Source organism: Anopheles stephensi, chromosome 3 (genome assembly GCF_013141755.1).
Source record: "Anopheles stephensi strain Indian chromosome 3, UCI_ANSTEP_V1.0, whole genome shotgun sequence".
Lineage (NCBI taxonomy): Eukaryota > Metazoa > Arthropoda > Insecta > Diptera > Culicidae > Anopheles > Anopheles stephensi.
In genome coordinates, this window is record NC_050203.1 from 41395217 (window position 1) to 41407913 (window position 12697).

Genomic DNA, 12697 nt, shown 5'->3' on the forward strand with positions numbered 1-12697 from the left:
ATCACTTTTCACAATCTTCGATGAATCATTGGATAGAAAAATACTCTTCCGCTCGAACTTTGGGCTGTTTATTTCTGTTTAGCTAATCTAACCTGATTCCCAGCCAAAACATCGCTTCCCCATAACCTGGATTTGTCCAAGCGCACGACACGGACACCTCAAAATGAGAGGATAAAACACGTACCCATTAACTTGCTGGTTATATTTAGTTCTCCAATCCTCGGCGCATGACCTGTTTTCCATCGCCGAATGCAATTAAAAACTTTGCCATCGTACCGCGAAAACTACACTCGCACTCGACAAAACTGCATTCAGGTCCCGGTGTTGCGGACGCGTCAACACGATCCGACTTTTCCCCACTTCGTAAGCGGATGCATTAGTATCTTGAGAGTTGACAGCGCACCAGCGTGTTTGATGTACTCGCGCGAACTTAACGCCCACTTGGCATGGGGAATGAAAGAAAAAAGGAAAAACAATACCGAAAAAACACACACGTGTAAACAATACACGCCACGAAACGCTTTGCACCCATCCGTCCACAGTCTGAGGTAAGTTTTATGAGCGGTCGTTGCATTGGATACTCATCGGGAAGGAATTCTATTTGCACCACACCATCCCTGTGATACGAAGCCCCAATTTCCACACAGCTGAGCGTGAGAGGGAAAAAGTGTGAGGACTTTGGTCGTTCCGCTGAGAAAATGGGTGCGCTTCGGTAAGAGTGTCATAAATTGGTCTCCGGCCTCCGCACGATGCTGACACTCCCGGATGATTCATAAGTCACGGTACATCAACAGCGCTAGGACCGGAGCAAGCAAGAAAATGGGCCGATGGAATGGTACACGATGCAACTTGTGAGCAGAGAAAAGAAACAAACTGAATCTAAAATAGAACGATCAACTGACTCAGAACCGATGACGACGAGTTTTGTTGTAAGCGATGATTCCTCGATTCCTAATTTGTTAGCCGTAAATTGTGCAAAGGATTGGTGAGGGATTTTCCCGGCTTCTCGCTGGCAGGAACCGTCTGATTCAACGGAATAGAGCAAAGGCTAGTAGAGAGTTCTTGCAACATTAAGAAGAAGTACCCAATATAAGCTACTCGAGTTCCATGTAGGACTGTGGCGTATTTTTGTGTGTTGTTTGAAATCGTCTTAGGTAAGAAGAACCTTAAGTTGGAAGACTTTTACTTACATTGTAACTTCGATACGACATTTTGATAGCATCCGTTCAGATCCGTACGTTGAAGATGTGCGAGTCGTTCGAACGACTACTACTGGACTCGTGCTGCTACTAATTATCACCAGCGGTTGTTTTCGTGTAGACTTCTTCTAACTGGAACACTGACATACTTTCCACACAACGCTTCACCAATATAATTGTTACCATTTCAAACCCAACCCAATGATGTGATTTAGATCTCTGTCTGTGGTCACCACACTGCACCTTTGGACGGCTTAAAACACTCTTTCACGGTAGCTTAAACTAAAACCTTCTCGATTGCTCGCTGTCAATCGATATTACATCAAGCACTGAAGAACCACTCGCCGGACTGTCGGAACGATTCGGCTGGAAATGTCCGAGAAAAGTGGCGTTAGCTAGAATCGTTGTCCGTTGCAAAACCAATCACTTCACACTGAAAATTGAGCTCGCCGGCCCACTTGTTGCATCACTCGTGCTCTCGGAGCTCCGTCTTCGAACTAACGTTCGCTACGCTACACTTTTGCTTCACCGTGGAGTGGACTGCAGCGAGCTCTAGATTCGCCCTAGAACATTTCCGTACCGGCTCCCCGAACAGCTACCACCCAAATAATGGCCCTTATCTAACGCCGCGATAGAACACACTTGACGCGGAGATCAGATCATGAAACACTTTCGCAAAAAATAAAAAATAAAACGGCTTTCCCGAACCATGTGCTGTGGTGCCCGGGAATGTCTTCGTCTCGCACACATTTCACTGACACTAGCTCACAATCGCGACACAACTGGCGACGTAGGCCCTGTACTGCACGTCCCGAGCCGCTTGCACCAGATCACGCACGCACACACACACACACGCACCCGATTCTTCCAGTACGAGTTCTAGAGGGAAAACTCGCAGGAGTAATGCGGCAGGGAGTTTCAGGGATTTTCTCCTTGCGCACCGCATTCAACACATCGAACGCTTGCATCGCCGCGTATTGGTGCAAAAGTCATCGTACACACGCACTGCCACAGATCACCGCAGATCACTCGTGTGTGCGTACCACGATCGCAAACATCGCTACCCATACCATCCGTACTCGTACAGTATCCGTGCCGGGTTTCGTGTTCGGCGGACTAATTCGCTGGCGCAGTCTTATTTTTAGATCCGGCCTGTACTCGTGCTCCCTGTCACTCGTAAGTAAACACCCTTATTTCACCAACGAACCGATGCGAAACACACGGACACACTCGCGGCCCACCTTACCGGAGCCAGCCAGCACGGTTTCGATCGTCGAACACGAGCGGCCACCGCTAGACACAAAAACACGGCCGCTGGATATGCAAAGCCGGCGCACTCTTATCGGAAGAAGTTATCGAACAGATTCAACTGATTAAAGCCGGCCCCGGTCTGTAGCAGCAGGTACAGATAAAGCGTGTAGATGTAGAACCAGGGCTGCAGGTGAAGCCGCTTGGCAAACAGGAAACCGCCAACGGAACGCGACGAGCGCAGTACGGCCGCTGTCCCACCGTACAGCAGCTTCCGCACGAACTCGCTCACCAGATAGACGACCGTGACCAGAAGCAGAATGCGGCGCAAGTGTATCAAGAGTATTGCCATCACCGCCGCACAATCGCCTCAAAGTAAAGTGAACCCCGTTTTCACGCACTGCAGCTACACTCGTGCTGTTTGGCAATTGTTTAATGGCGTTGTGTCGGACGATTTTCACCACCTTTCACAATCAATACCGATTCCGATTCCGATGCAGCTTTTGCTCGTACACACGGTCGATTTTTCGTTTCGAACACTCGAATGTGCATCGCACGCACGTATCGATCGTGAAATTCGCGACCTTTCGCGGTTTTGTTCTCTTCTTTTTCGCGATCGTGATCGCGCTAACTCTATCGTTTTGGGGCGTCAATAGGGCCCATCGGAGGTGTGCGTTACGGGCCGTCACGCCACAAAGCGGCCCCCTTCCCGGTGGAGGACTCGAAGTCGAGAAACCGAGGCGTTGCTCTCGGTGAAGCGGTTCGTTGATACTGGCGCTGCCGGCAGATGGTCAACCACCTTAACCGTCGCCGGGAACGACAGCCTTAATCACTCAGATCGTAAGTAGATCGGGAAACGCTGACAAACGTAACGCCGCAAGATGGTGACAGCGCGCATGTCAGCAGGACATACGACACCGTAACCATTACAAAGATACACGCGTACGGATGACGTGCCGTGCCGTGGATGATACAAAATGGGCACAGAAGCTAAAAACGATCAGTTTACCATTGTTTGGTATTGGACGGAAAATTGAAAAATTCATTCATTTAGTGGAAAGCATTAATCCATGCTCTGAATCAATACGAACCACGCACACGAAAATAGAAAAGCAAAAGCTATTCGGATTCATTCCGGAATGTGACCCTTGTATGCGACCGAAAGCGGATAAAAAAACACACACTAAAACAATGGCCACCACGAACAAAGCGACATTCCAAAAATGTCTCCACGATTTTCCATTTCCGTACGGCATCAGAACAGCCAGACTCCGACTCCAACCAAATCGGTGTTCTAACATTCTTCACCATTAGCGCGGTGTTTCGTGACCGTAACAACCGGAAGACCTGTGTGGACCGTTTGCTTTGGTGACTTATATTTAGCGCTTCAATTTCACTGCCGTTTCATCGGTACGGTTCGTGCGACAGCAATTGCGGATACGCGTCTTGCGAGATGTGGAGACGATCGCACTGTTAAATAAATAACAATTAAAGTGTCATATTAACCGACGACGCCACCGAGCACAGAAGCCCTGTGGAAAACACACCCTGTTGATGCGCTTGCCAAGAGGAATGCAGTCATGAGACAGGCAACGAACAATCACTCAATACTCGCTACGTTCGGCTGTGTTTCGATCGGCTTTGTATCAGGATGGCCACCGCTCAGATGTGCGTTTGCGACGATGGCCGGCAATGCGCGGTGAGGAAACTTTCAAGGACAGTCGGGAAAACTATTTTTGACATCACGTGTCGTACAGCATCGACATGCGAAATCGCAAACAATCTGAGCGTTCAGCCACTTCTTGGTAAGCCGAATAGTTGTAGTCCTGGCAGTCAATCGTAGGATTTATTACACACCAAGCAATTAATATTTCAATTGCTCGGCCGATTAACGCACAACGCACCTGCATTAATAGATTCTGTAATCTCCTGTCCAATAAATCATTCCATTGAAGCAAAAAACTTCACTCCGATTGTGCTTACACATCCTCTTCCGAAAACCACCCTAACGCCCGGTCGGGGTCAGCACGCTAACCGGCTAATCCAAACATACCCATCGGTGGTTTACTTCGACGCCCCCTCCCTGTGCCATTCAACAATCGGAACAGCTTCCGGAAGCAAGCTTGTTTGAGTACGGAATCGTGGGCAAAATCTGGCAAACATCAATGCACCACCATTTGGCCGGCTCGCGGCATTAAACGGCACGCGGTAGTTGAAGCGAAAATCACAGCCAACGGCTTTGATCATGTTCTGACGGCCATCGTCGGTGAGTGCATTTCGGAGCCAAATGCGCTCAAGCCCTTTGGCAAACTCGATGAAGTTGGGATGGAAGTGTGAATAAATCATACCGAATTGGGAGATACGATCCAGGCTTTTCGTTTTGGCTGGTGCTGGAGTGGCGGATGGTCCTCATTTACACAGCGTGGCAAATCGTTACTGATTCTCATAAATCACTCATCGTGCTCCTGTCATATTGCACTGCATTCTACTAGTGATGGGTCGTTTGGACGTTTCCTCACCGGAACAGGCTGGTTTGACGCCGGTTCCGATTCCGAAGAAATTGAACCGTCGTTTCTATGCGGATTCGTGGGGGATCATCCGAATCGTCCGGAACCATCTGAAATCGTTGGAACGGTCCGGATTGTACCCACCTTTGGTAAATGGTCCAACGATTTTAAAGAAGACCAGGTTACGCCGATTCCGACAATTCCAGAAGGTTCCGACGATTCTGATGGTTCCGGACGGTTTGTTTGAATCTACCTTCGGGAACTGGTTCCATTTTTTTTAAACCATCCGCAACCAGTTCCACTGTTTTGCCAATTATGCCCATCTCTACAATCTACACGTGGAGGTGAACCATAAACATCGTTACGGCTGCATCCGGCATCAGAGCAGTGGTTGTGGGCATGTCACGTGAATTGAGCCCATTTTGTTTTTTGCTTTCGTTCGATTCCTCCAAAATATACCCTTCCGTACGGCCATTTACCCGCCACGTTCACACATAATCCACGATTTGCTTGATTCATTGGGTCAGGGAACGTGTTGGATGTGTTGTTTTCCGCTATTCTTCTTTGAATCCGGTGGCAATGGTGGTGGCGCGCTTGTTTACAAAAACATTTCACGGTTCTTTATTGATAGTTTCATCTTTGCGGTCCTATTTTAGGTTCGAATGTAAACAAATAAATATACCACAGTGACAACTACCGGCCGACGGCCAACTCCAACTTCCATTAGCCCAGCTGTGGTAGCCTTGGAAAGTATCGTCGTGTGAAAATTGACTGGAAAATTGGGTCTATTGAGCGAGGGCGGAATTTCACAACGCGCCGCAAATAAACATTGCATTCGTCGGTGTAGCAATTTTATGTTTGCAGCCATTTTTTTTATGCTTTGTTCCTTGACGCTGTATCGTTGCGAATAATTGAGCCAAACGAAAGAGAATATTTTCAGTGATTTCAAACATTTTTCTGGACACAAGTCCTAATACGAGCTACCACCTTTCGATTGCTTTTCAATTTTTGTGTTATGCATTTAAAAAGGTTATATATTGCCTTATGTTAAGAGTAGCAGTAACTGCTTCTACCCGTCAAGCGTTGAATTCACCTGATGCAACGAATCTGCGTGTTCGAAAATAACAGCTTCAATACATCAACATCTCACCCATGATGCAACGTGTTTCCAATCGTCAGAACCACTCTCGCCACACACCAGATTTGGGTCATAATTCTTCCGCAATCGTCAAACGCTAGGAACACCCGCATCCCAACAGCCGACCGACCGACAGCGAAGGCGGATGGCAATCCCGTCACGTGTCCCTGCCAGACTTTCACGACACTTCATCACACTCAATTCACTCCCCAGTAAAGTCTGCCACCGTGAGTGGCTTCGGAACGGCTTCGACACAGAATCGCGTATGACGCATGCTGCAAACGGGTGTCCACCAGCGCTGGTAATATTAGTACCAAAGTCTGACCCACATTTTCCATTATTTTAGTCACCGTGCGTATCGCCAAACGTTCTCCTTCGTGTGGGACTAGCTGAACGAAAACACGGTGGTCTGTGTTTTGAGTGCATCGTCGCACGATCTGGTATGCGTTTGGTTCTGTGTGACATTTAACCACGAGAGGGAGGAAAAAACATCTGCCTTCGGGTTGGAATTACACATTTATACAAGCGTATTACAAAGGTGAAAAGATTGTTCAACTTTGTCTACATTATATTAAGCATCAGGTACAAAGCTAAGAACCTCTGCAGCTCGCCTTTCCTTCGCACCGCACTAATCATTTAAAAGCGAGCGTCTTTCTACCATTTGACTTTAGAAGTTTGAAGTTGAAAAGTGTAAACTCCATCATCCAATATTTAGTTTGCTTCCTGCCACTCCGTTCTCATTTGCACACTGCACCGAAGCTTATCTCTCCCCAGCCCTGACACACACACACCCACTCCGGTGGATTCTAGCAGCAGACGCTTCTACAGTACCGGGGGCAGCAGATGTTGTCCCTGGTTCTGCATGAGAAAAACAGCCGCCGTCGCCCTAATCCGTTCATGTGTCAAGAAAATCCCACATGTCAGAACTCTAGCTAAACTTGCTTCTTAATCCTTGTGTCGACAGGGATAAATTTATACCGAGTTCTTGCTGCTCGCTTCAAAAAAGGAATCTTTGTGATTCGTTTGTGACCGGAAAATGGTGAAAACTAGTTTCACATTTGCCTTCGCTCTCGCAAGACATGCTTTCTCCGGGATGGTGTGATACAAATATAATTTAAATAGAGTGTCCACACTGCTGCTTTTGAGAACATACACAAATTTAAGCATATTTATACCTTTTGCTAGCTTGTTTCAATCGCCATAGTCTTGTTTATTTATCTTTCGGTGACTGTTAAGTGACCGAGGAGAGAGCGACATCCATCTTCAAACAGCAGGACCGCGGTTCAAATCTCATCCAGATACGAGGTTGTAATGCCATAGAAGAGGTATAGTTTTTTTAACAGAGTATCAATTAGGGAAACATTTTAAATTTGAAACATAAACTCCTTCTCCAACTCCGACGATATAGTCCACTCCTTGGACTAGATTCCTTAAATCTGAGACACCACATTGCTCAGCCTTGTTTCGTTGGCGCCATGCTTCGAGGGTCTACAGATGCTCCGGATCTGCTTTCCCTTGTCTGTTTACATGCGCCTTTCCGCTCCCTCCGTCCTCGCGATCCTTTATCTTTAGAAATGCGTCATTCTTTGTATTGTTTTAATGACCCACTCCTCTCTTGTTTCAGATGGTTTAATCGATTCTGTGTCCATTTCGATTTTAATACCTCTATAAGATCCTTCCGGTCTCGTGTTGTATCCTCTCTTCATGTCTCTTAGTGTTTTTTTTTTTTTGCTGTCCACTCCGTCTCTCCTTCTTTCCTTTATGCCTCTCCAGCATAGAGCTTTCGGTAGTTTTTCGATAGTTTGTGTAATTTATTAGCTGTTAGGTTAGGTTTACTCATCTTTGTTAAGCCAGGTAGCAGACAATTGTAAATTAGTAAATAAATAAATAAATAAAATAAATAAATAAATGAACAGAGAAATATGTCAAGTTCACTGTGCAATTTTCCAATCCTATAATGGAGCAACTAAGGGAGATTTGTTGTTAAATTCTCTAAGTGTAAGAGTAAGATTCCATTTTACGATTTCAAAGTTCCACAATTGACTTGCATTTTTTCACTATCCATTTGAAAGGATTGTTTTAGTGAATTTTAAATTTCATTATGTGGTGCAAAACAATGCACGTTGTTGTTTCCCGGATTTCCGAAATTTTGAACATTGATCTACATTTGAAGCGCTACTAATCCTTTTAACGAATGGAAAGATTTTTTTGTTTCATGGACAACACAAAAAAGTAAACATTCTTCATTCACTTTACAACCTCAACCGAACCTGGTCTGGCATCTCTCACTGCCTTGGCATTATTTACATCTAACTGGATAGTGTGTCCTACGTACCGACGGAAGGTCTGACTGGGATTTGAGGAGGTGACCTTCAAGCTAGAGACTAAAATTGTTTAATCAAACAGGTAGCAGATACTAGATTTTAGATAGTTATAATGCCTCTTTTATAGCAACAGTGATGCATCTTTCTCATCAATGATGTGCAATTGAATTTGAACGCCTCTAAAATGCATCAAATCTAGTAAATAACATCCATCATATCAAACAAAATTAAGTGCGATTCACCAATCAACTGCATTCTACTCCAATTGGTTTAATTCCATTTGCCTCCCCAACTAATCACATCCAGTTTCCAATTTAAACAAAAAAAGACAATATTACTATTAATCGGAACACATCGGCCGAAAACGTCTGTTTGTTTATCTCTAATGCAAACGTATATTCGCGTCATTCACAGCGTTCAGTTCGATTAGTTGTCTGTTGAAATGAGGATGAAAATAGAAACACAATCTCGCCGGCAGTTTTTACCCATACAGTGCAGCACAAACAATGCCCTAACCTCAAAACCGACGTCGAAACTCACAAACAGTCGGGTGTTGTCATACTCGTGCGGTTCACATTTGCATGCGTGTCCTAGCGATTGTTTATCGTTTTGCACAATTATTCACGAGTCTGTTCATACCGGTCTCAATGTGTGTCTGTTGGTCCTGTTAGTTGAATTTACAGTGCGTGCATTTACTTTCCAATACTGCGAGCCACACCAGCTCTGGCTAGGTCCCACCTGTGGGATCGATTGTGTGCGTTCGAGAATGCGTTACTGGTGGGATCGGCTCAACGCAACCACACTCAGACGACGGAAGGCGATGATCTAATTTTGGGTTCTTGCAATTCACCCGAGGAAACTAAATTCTGCCTAGTTGTTTGCTTCTTTCGCTCGCTTCTAAAGTAGTTCTTTTTCTCGCTCTCGCTTTTTCTCTGTGAGTTGCAATGCTCAAACTCCTGTTCGTGCATCTTCTAAACAGTTTTCTCGTGGATAGGGAAACACCGTATAGCTGACTGTCTTCAGGCTACGTGTTTCTTTTTCGGTGTTTTGCTTTGGTAGGAAGAACTTAGAAAGTCGACAGAACGACAGGCGGAGATTTCCGTACATTATGCTTGAGCGCTACGGCCCGAGACAGCAGATTTATTTTTATCACTTGCCGCACTCCGTGCCACAGAACAAAAGGAATTTATCGTATAAAACCGTGCTGAAACATTAACGAACTCACAGCATCTAAACCGCTTCCGTGAAGTTACGGCTTCAATTCGACATGTGGTTTTTGACAGCCAACCTAAAAAACACAGTTCATTGCAACCTTCATTTGAATGTAAACTCAATCACCATATCGCACCAGAACACAGCGCGATTGTTAAAAAGAGTTCTATTCAAAACTAGTGTTTATTCACCGCGCACTCTCACACTCACACACACACGGACCATTCACATGCCCACTCGACGAGCATTGCACACTCACGTTCAATGTATCCTCAAGCACAGGTTATTAACGATCACGATCTTACGCTTCACTGTCACTTGACTACTAGATGACTAACGCGACGATACACTAACAGTCATCGGGAGTGCGTGTGCATCCCGCGGCGATCGTGTTGCCACTGAAACTGATCCTCTCTCTCAAAACTCGTGTACCGCGTGGTATGGGTACCCGTGAAAGATCGTTGACCGACTCTGTCGGGCACGATGATTAGCGCTACACATTGTATGTTGTAGTAGGATGTTTGTCGGAAGGCTCATTAGGAGTTCGGGAATATTTATGTTTTTTTTTTTTTATTGTTAATTTTCACTCTGGTGACTCTTTGGGTCAAAGAGTGGTGAAGTGATATCACCCATTGGTCCTTACCAATAATAAATCTAATTCGGAGTATTCACATCCACGCACCCAGCCACATGGAAATACCAAGTGAAGAAACCCAACATTGACAGGACAAAACCCTTTCGAGTCATGATACAACAGAAGAAATCATTTCATCTCAGTACTCCTACACAAAAATGCATTGCTAATCCTGGATAATCCTTACCAATATGGAAACATTGCTGAGGGGACCACCATGCAATAACAATGTAACAAGAACAATGTTTATATCGCGAAACATAAAATTTATTGATAATTGGATGATAACTCACATCAGTCAAACTAATACTTTATTTGCACGCAGGTTGGTGTTTTCTGATGAGAAACTCTTTCTTTAAAAACAACTGAACAATGTCGAAATGATCGACTGAGAGCGCCGTCGTTGATCAACATCCCCACGTCTCACATAAACTTTCCGAGGGCTCAAACCACCTCGTCGATGATGGTGTACGAGACCGTTTCCGTCTGTGAGAAACCTCTACTGATGTTTACTAAACCGTCAAGGATCTGGAGAATATTTTGGCCTCGACACTTCAAAGACTCTCCAGGCTCCAGGACGATCTGTATGTTTTTCATCATAATTAAACAACATACCACACGGCAAATATCGTCGATAGAACTTTGTACCCTTCCGCCTACTATACGTAACCACCTACCTTCCACTATACGTAATTGCTAAGCAGAGCGAACATCAAGTGACCACATTACGAAGCTCATTAGCAACAATTGGGATGAGATGCCGTTGGACCAGAAGCGTAATAAGTGCGATTCATTCGAGAAGAAATCCGGTTCGGGATAATATGTACAAATGGTTCTCTATCATCTTACTTGCATACTTGTAAAGAGCTGAAAATTCTTCTGTGCAGTTGAAGTGTGCAATACCGATCACGGTTTACTACATTCATATGTTAATCCAATATACTTATAACGGCAGTATTTCAATGAAAATTGAATCAGAACAAAATATTTTCTATTTTCTGTTATGCTACATTTTTAAACACCTCACCATGAGGTACAGTACAGTACTAGTACAGTACCAGTCTCCAGCTGCATAAACCGAATAACTGGCTGGGTGGTCTAGTGAGCCTCGCAGATATGCTGGATAAGATATGCTGGGTAAAAAAAAGTATGGATAGATGAGTTATCCTCTAATTAAAATTATTTCTATGAAATTTGTTTTTTTTTTTTATTGCATGGAAACATCCGTTTTTTAATACATGGAAAATATAAACATCCGAACAAAAATTCGTTCTATTAATATAACGGCATGTTTAAAGCAATCGACGAAAGTTTGAATCTTGAAATGTTTCACACATTCACAGTGAAATATTTCATGGAGCATATCAACTGTGGCAATCGATCAAACAACGCACAATGGGTTTCCATGTTACAAATTTAATTTACTTTTGCTTGTTTCACTATTCCATTTCATATATTTCCTGGTTCAGTTCCTTTGAAACCATTCACCCTCTATATCAAGGCGAATTCACTTCTCATGTATGGCTCCCTTGAATTGATTTTACTCGTGGATGTGACTATGCAACTATGTCCTGCGTACGAAGAAACGGAATAGACGAGATTCGACACCCGCTCCTTCCGTATTAAGAGTCCGTTATCACCTCTGACACTCGACCACCCGAACACTTATATCTTCCTCTTCTTCTTAGGCGGTAGAAGTTCCTCGAATGCCTCGAATGGTAGAAGTTCTGCCTGCCATTTCTGGCTTTCTGTGACCTGATGTCCCCCGTAGCTGGATAGTCAATCCTGCGTTCTGGGAGGCGGTCTGGATGGGAGTCGTTTCTCGGTCCTGCCTGCCGAATACTGGTGCCGCTATCTCGGTGGCCGCTAGCTAAAGGACCACCCCGACCGATATGCTGAATATATAGATTCAATTTGACTTTGACAATCCCAGAACATTTAAAATGTTTTTCGTATAACGACTGAAATACTGGAACGACTTCTATTGTTAATTTGAGGAGCGACTATATTGAGTGTGTACCACTTTCTTTCTTTCAATTTTTATTTTCTCTAATTGAAGAAATTCTTTATAAAATTGTCATCAGAACACTATCTGATCACCATGATTGGTAAAACCACTCCTACTCCTCAGCATCCATTCACGCGAGCAGAGCATGCGTTGGCTGTTTGCTCACGCATTCACAACGCACCTGCAGGGTACACCAGGTGGTCGAGTTGAAATGTTTGCTTTTGGCGCAGCAGTGTTACGAAAATTTAGCATCTTGGTTGTGTCCGTTTCCCAATTTCACCTTTCTGACTGACTCTTTTTTTTCGTAGGCTGCGTAGAACCGTCCCTGCTGATGGTAGTATAGCAGCAGCTGAACAGTATATATCTGCTTTCTAGCATGCTGCTATTTTACTGGATAATCTCACCTACACGACCTGGGTGGAAATAC

The 12697-nt window shown here is 44.6% G+C and overlaps 2 protein-coding genes across 10 annotated transcripts in view; both read right to left on the reverse strand.

Annotated features, from left to right (window-relative positions):
• Positions 1-10039, reverse strand: part of LOC118512251 (FH1/FH2 domain-containing protein 3-like) — a 76557-nt gene extending 66518 nt beyond the window's left edge. For 4 of the 9 annotated variants that reach the window (XM_036056400.1, XM_036056399.1, XM_036056397.1 and 1 more), the window contains exon 1: positions 1191-2495. In XM_036056400.1, the coding sequence (XP_035912293.1) occupies positions 1191-1211 (21 nt within the window). In that variant the 5' untranslated portion in view covers positions 1212-2495. Of the gene's footprint in view, positions 1-1190; positions 2498-2911; positions 3786-9933 lie in introns of those variants that run through there. The other 5 variants (XM_036056395.1, XM_036056394.1, XR_004906275.1 and 2 more) reach the window with 5 other exon arrangements.
• Positions 1622-2912, reverse strand: LOC118512291. The gene has a single exon (XM_036056513.1). The coding sequence runs from the start codon at positions 2797-2799 to the stop codon at positions 2539-2541; it is 261 nt and encodes an 86-aa protein (XP_035912406.1). The 5' UTR covers positions 2800-2912; the 3' UTR covers positions 1622-2538.
• Positions 10040-12697: the final 2658 nt, after the last annotated feature.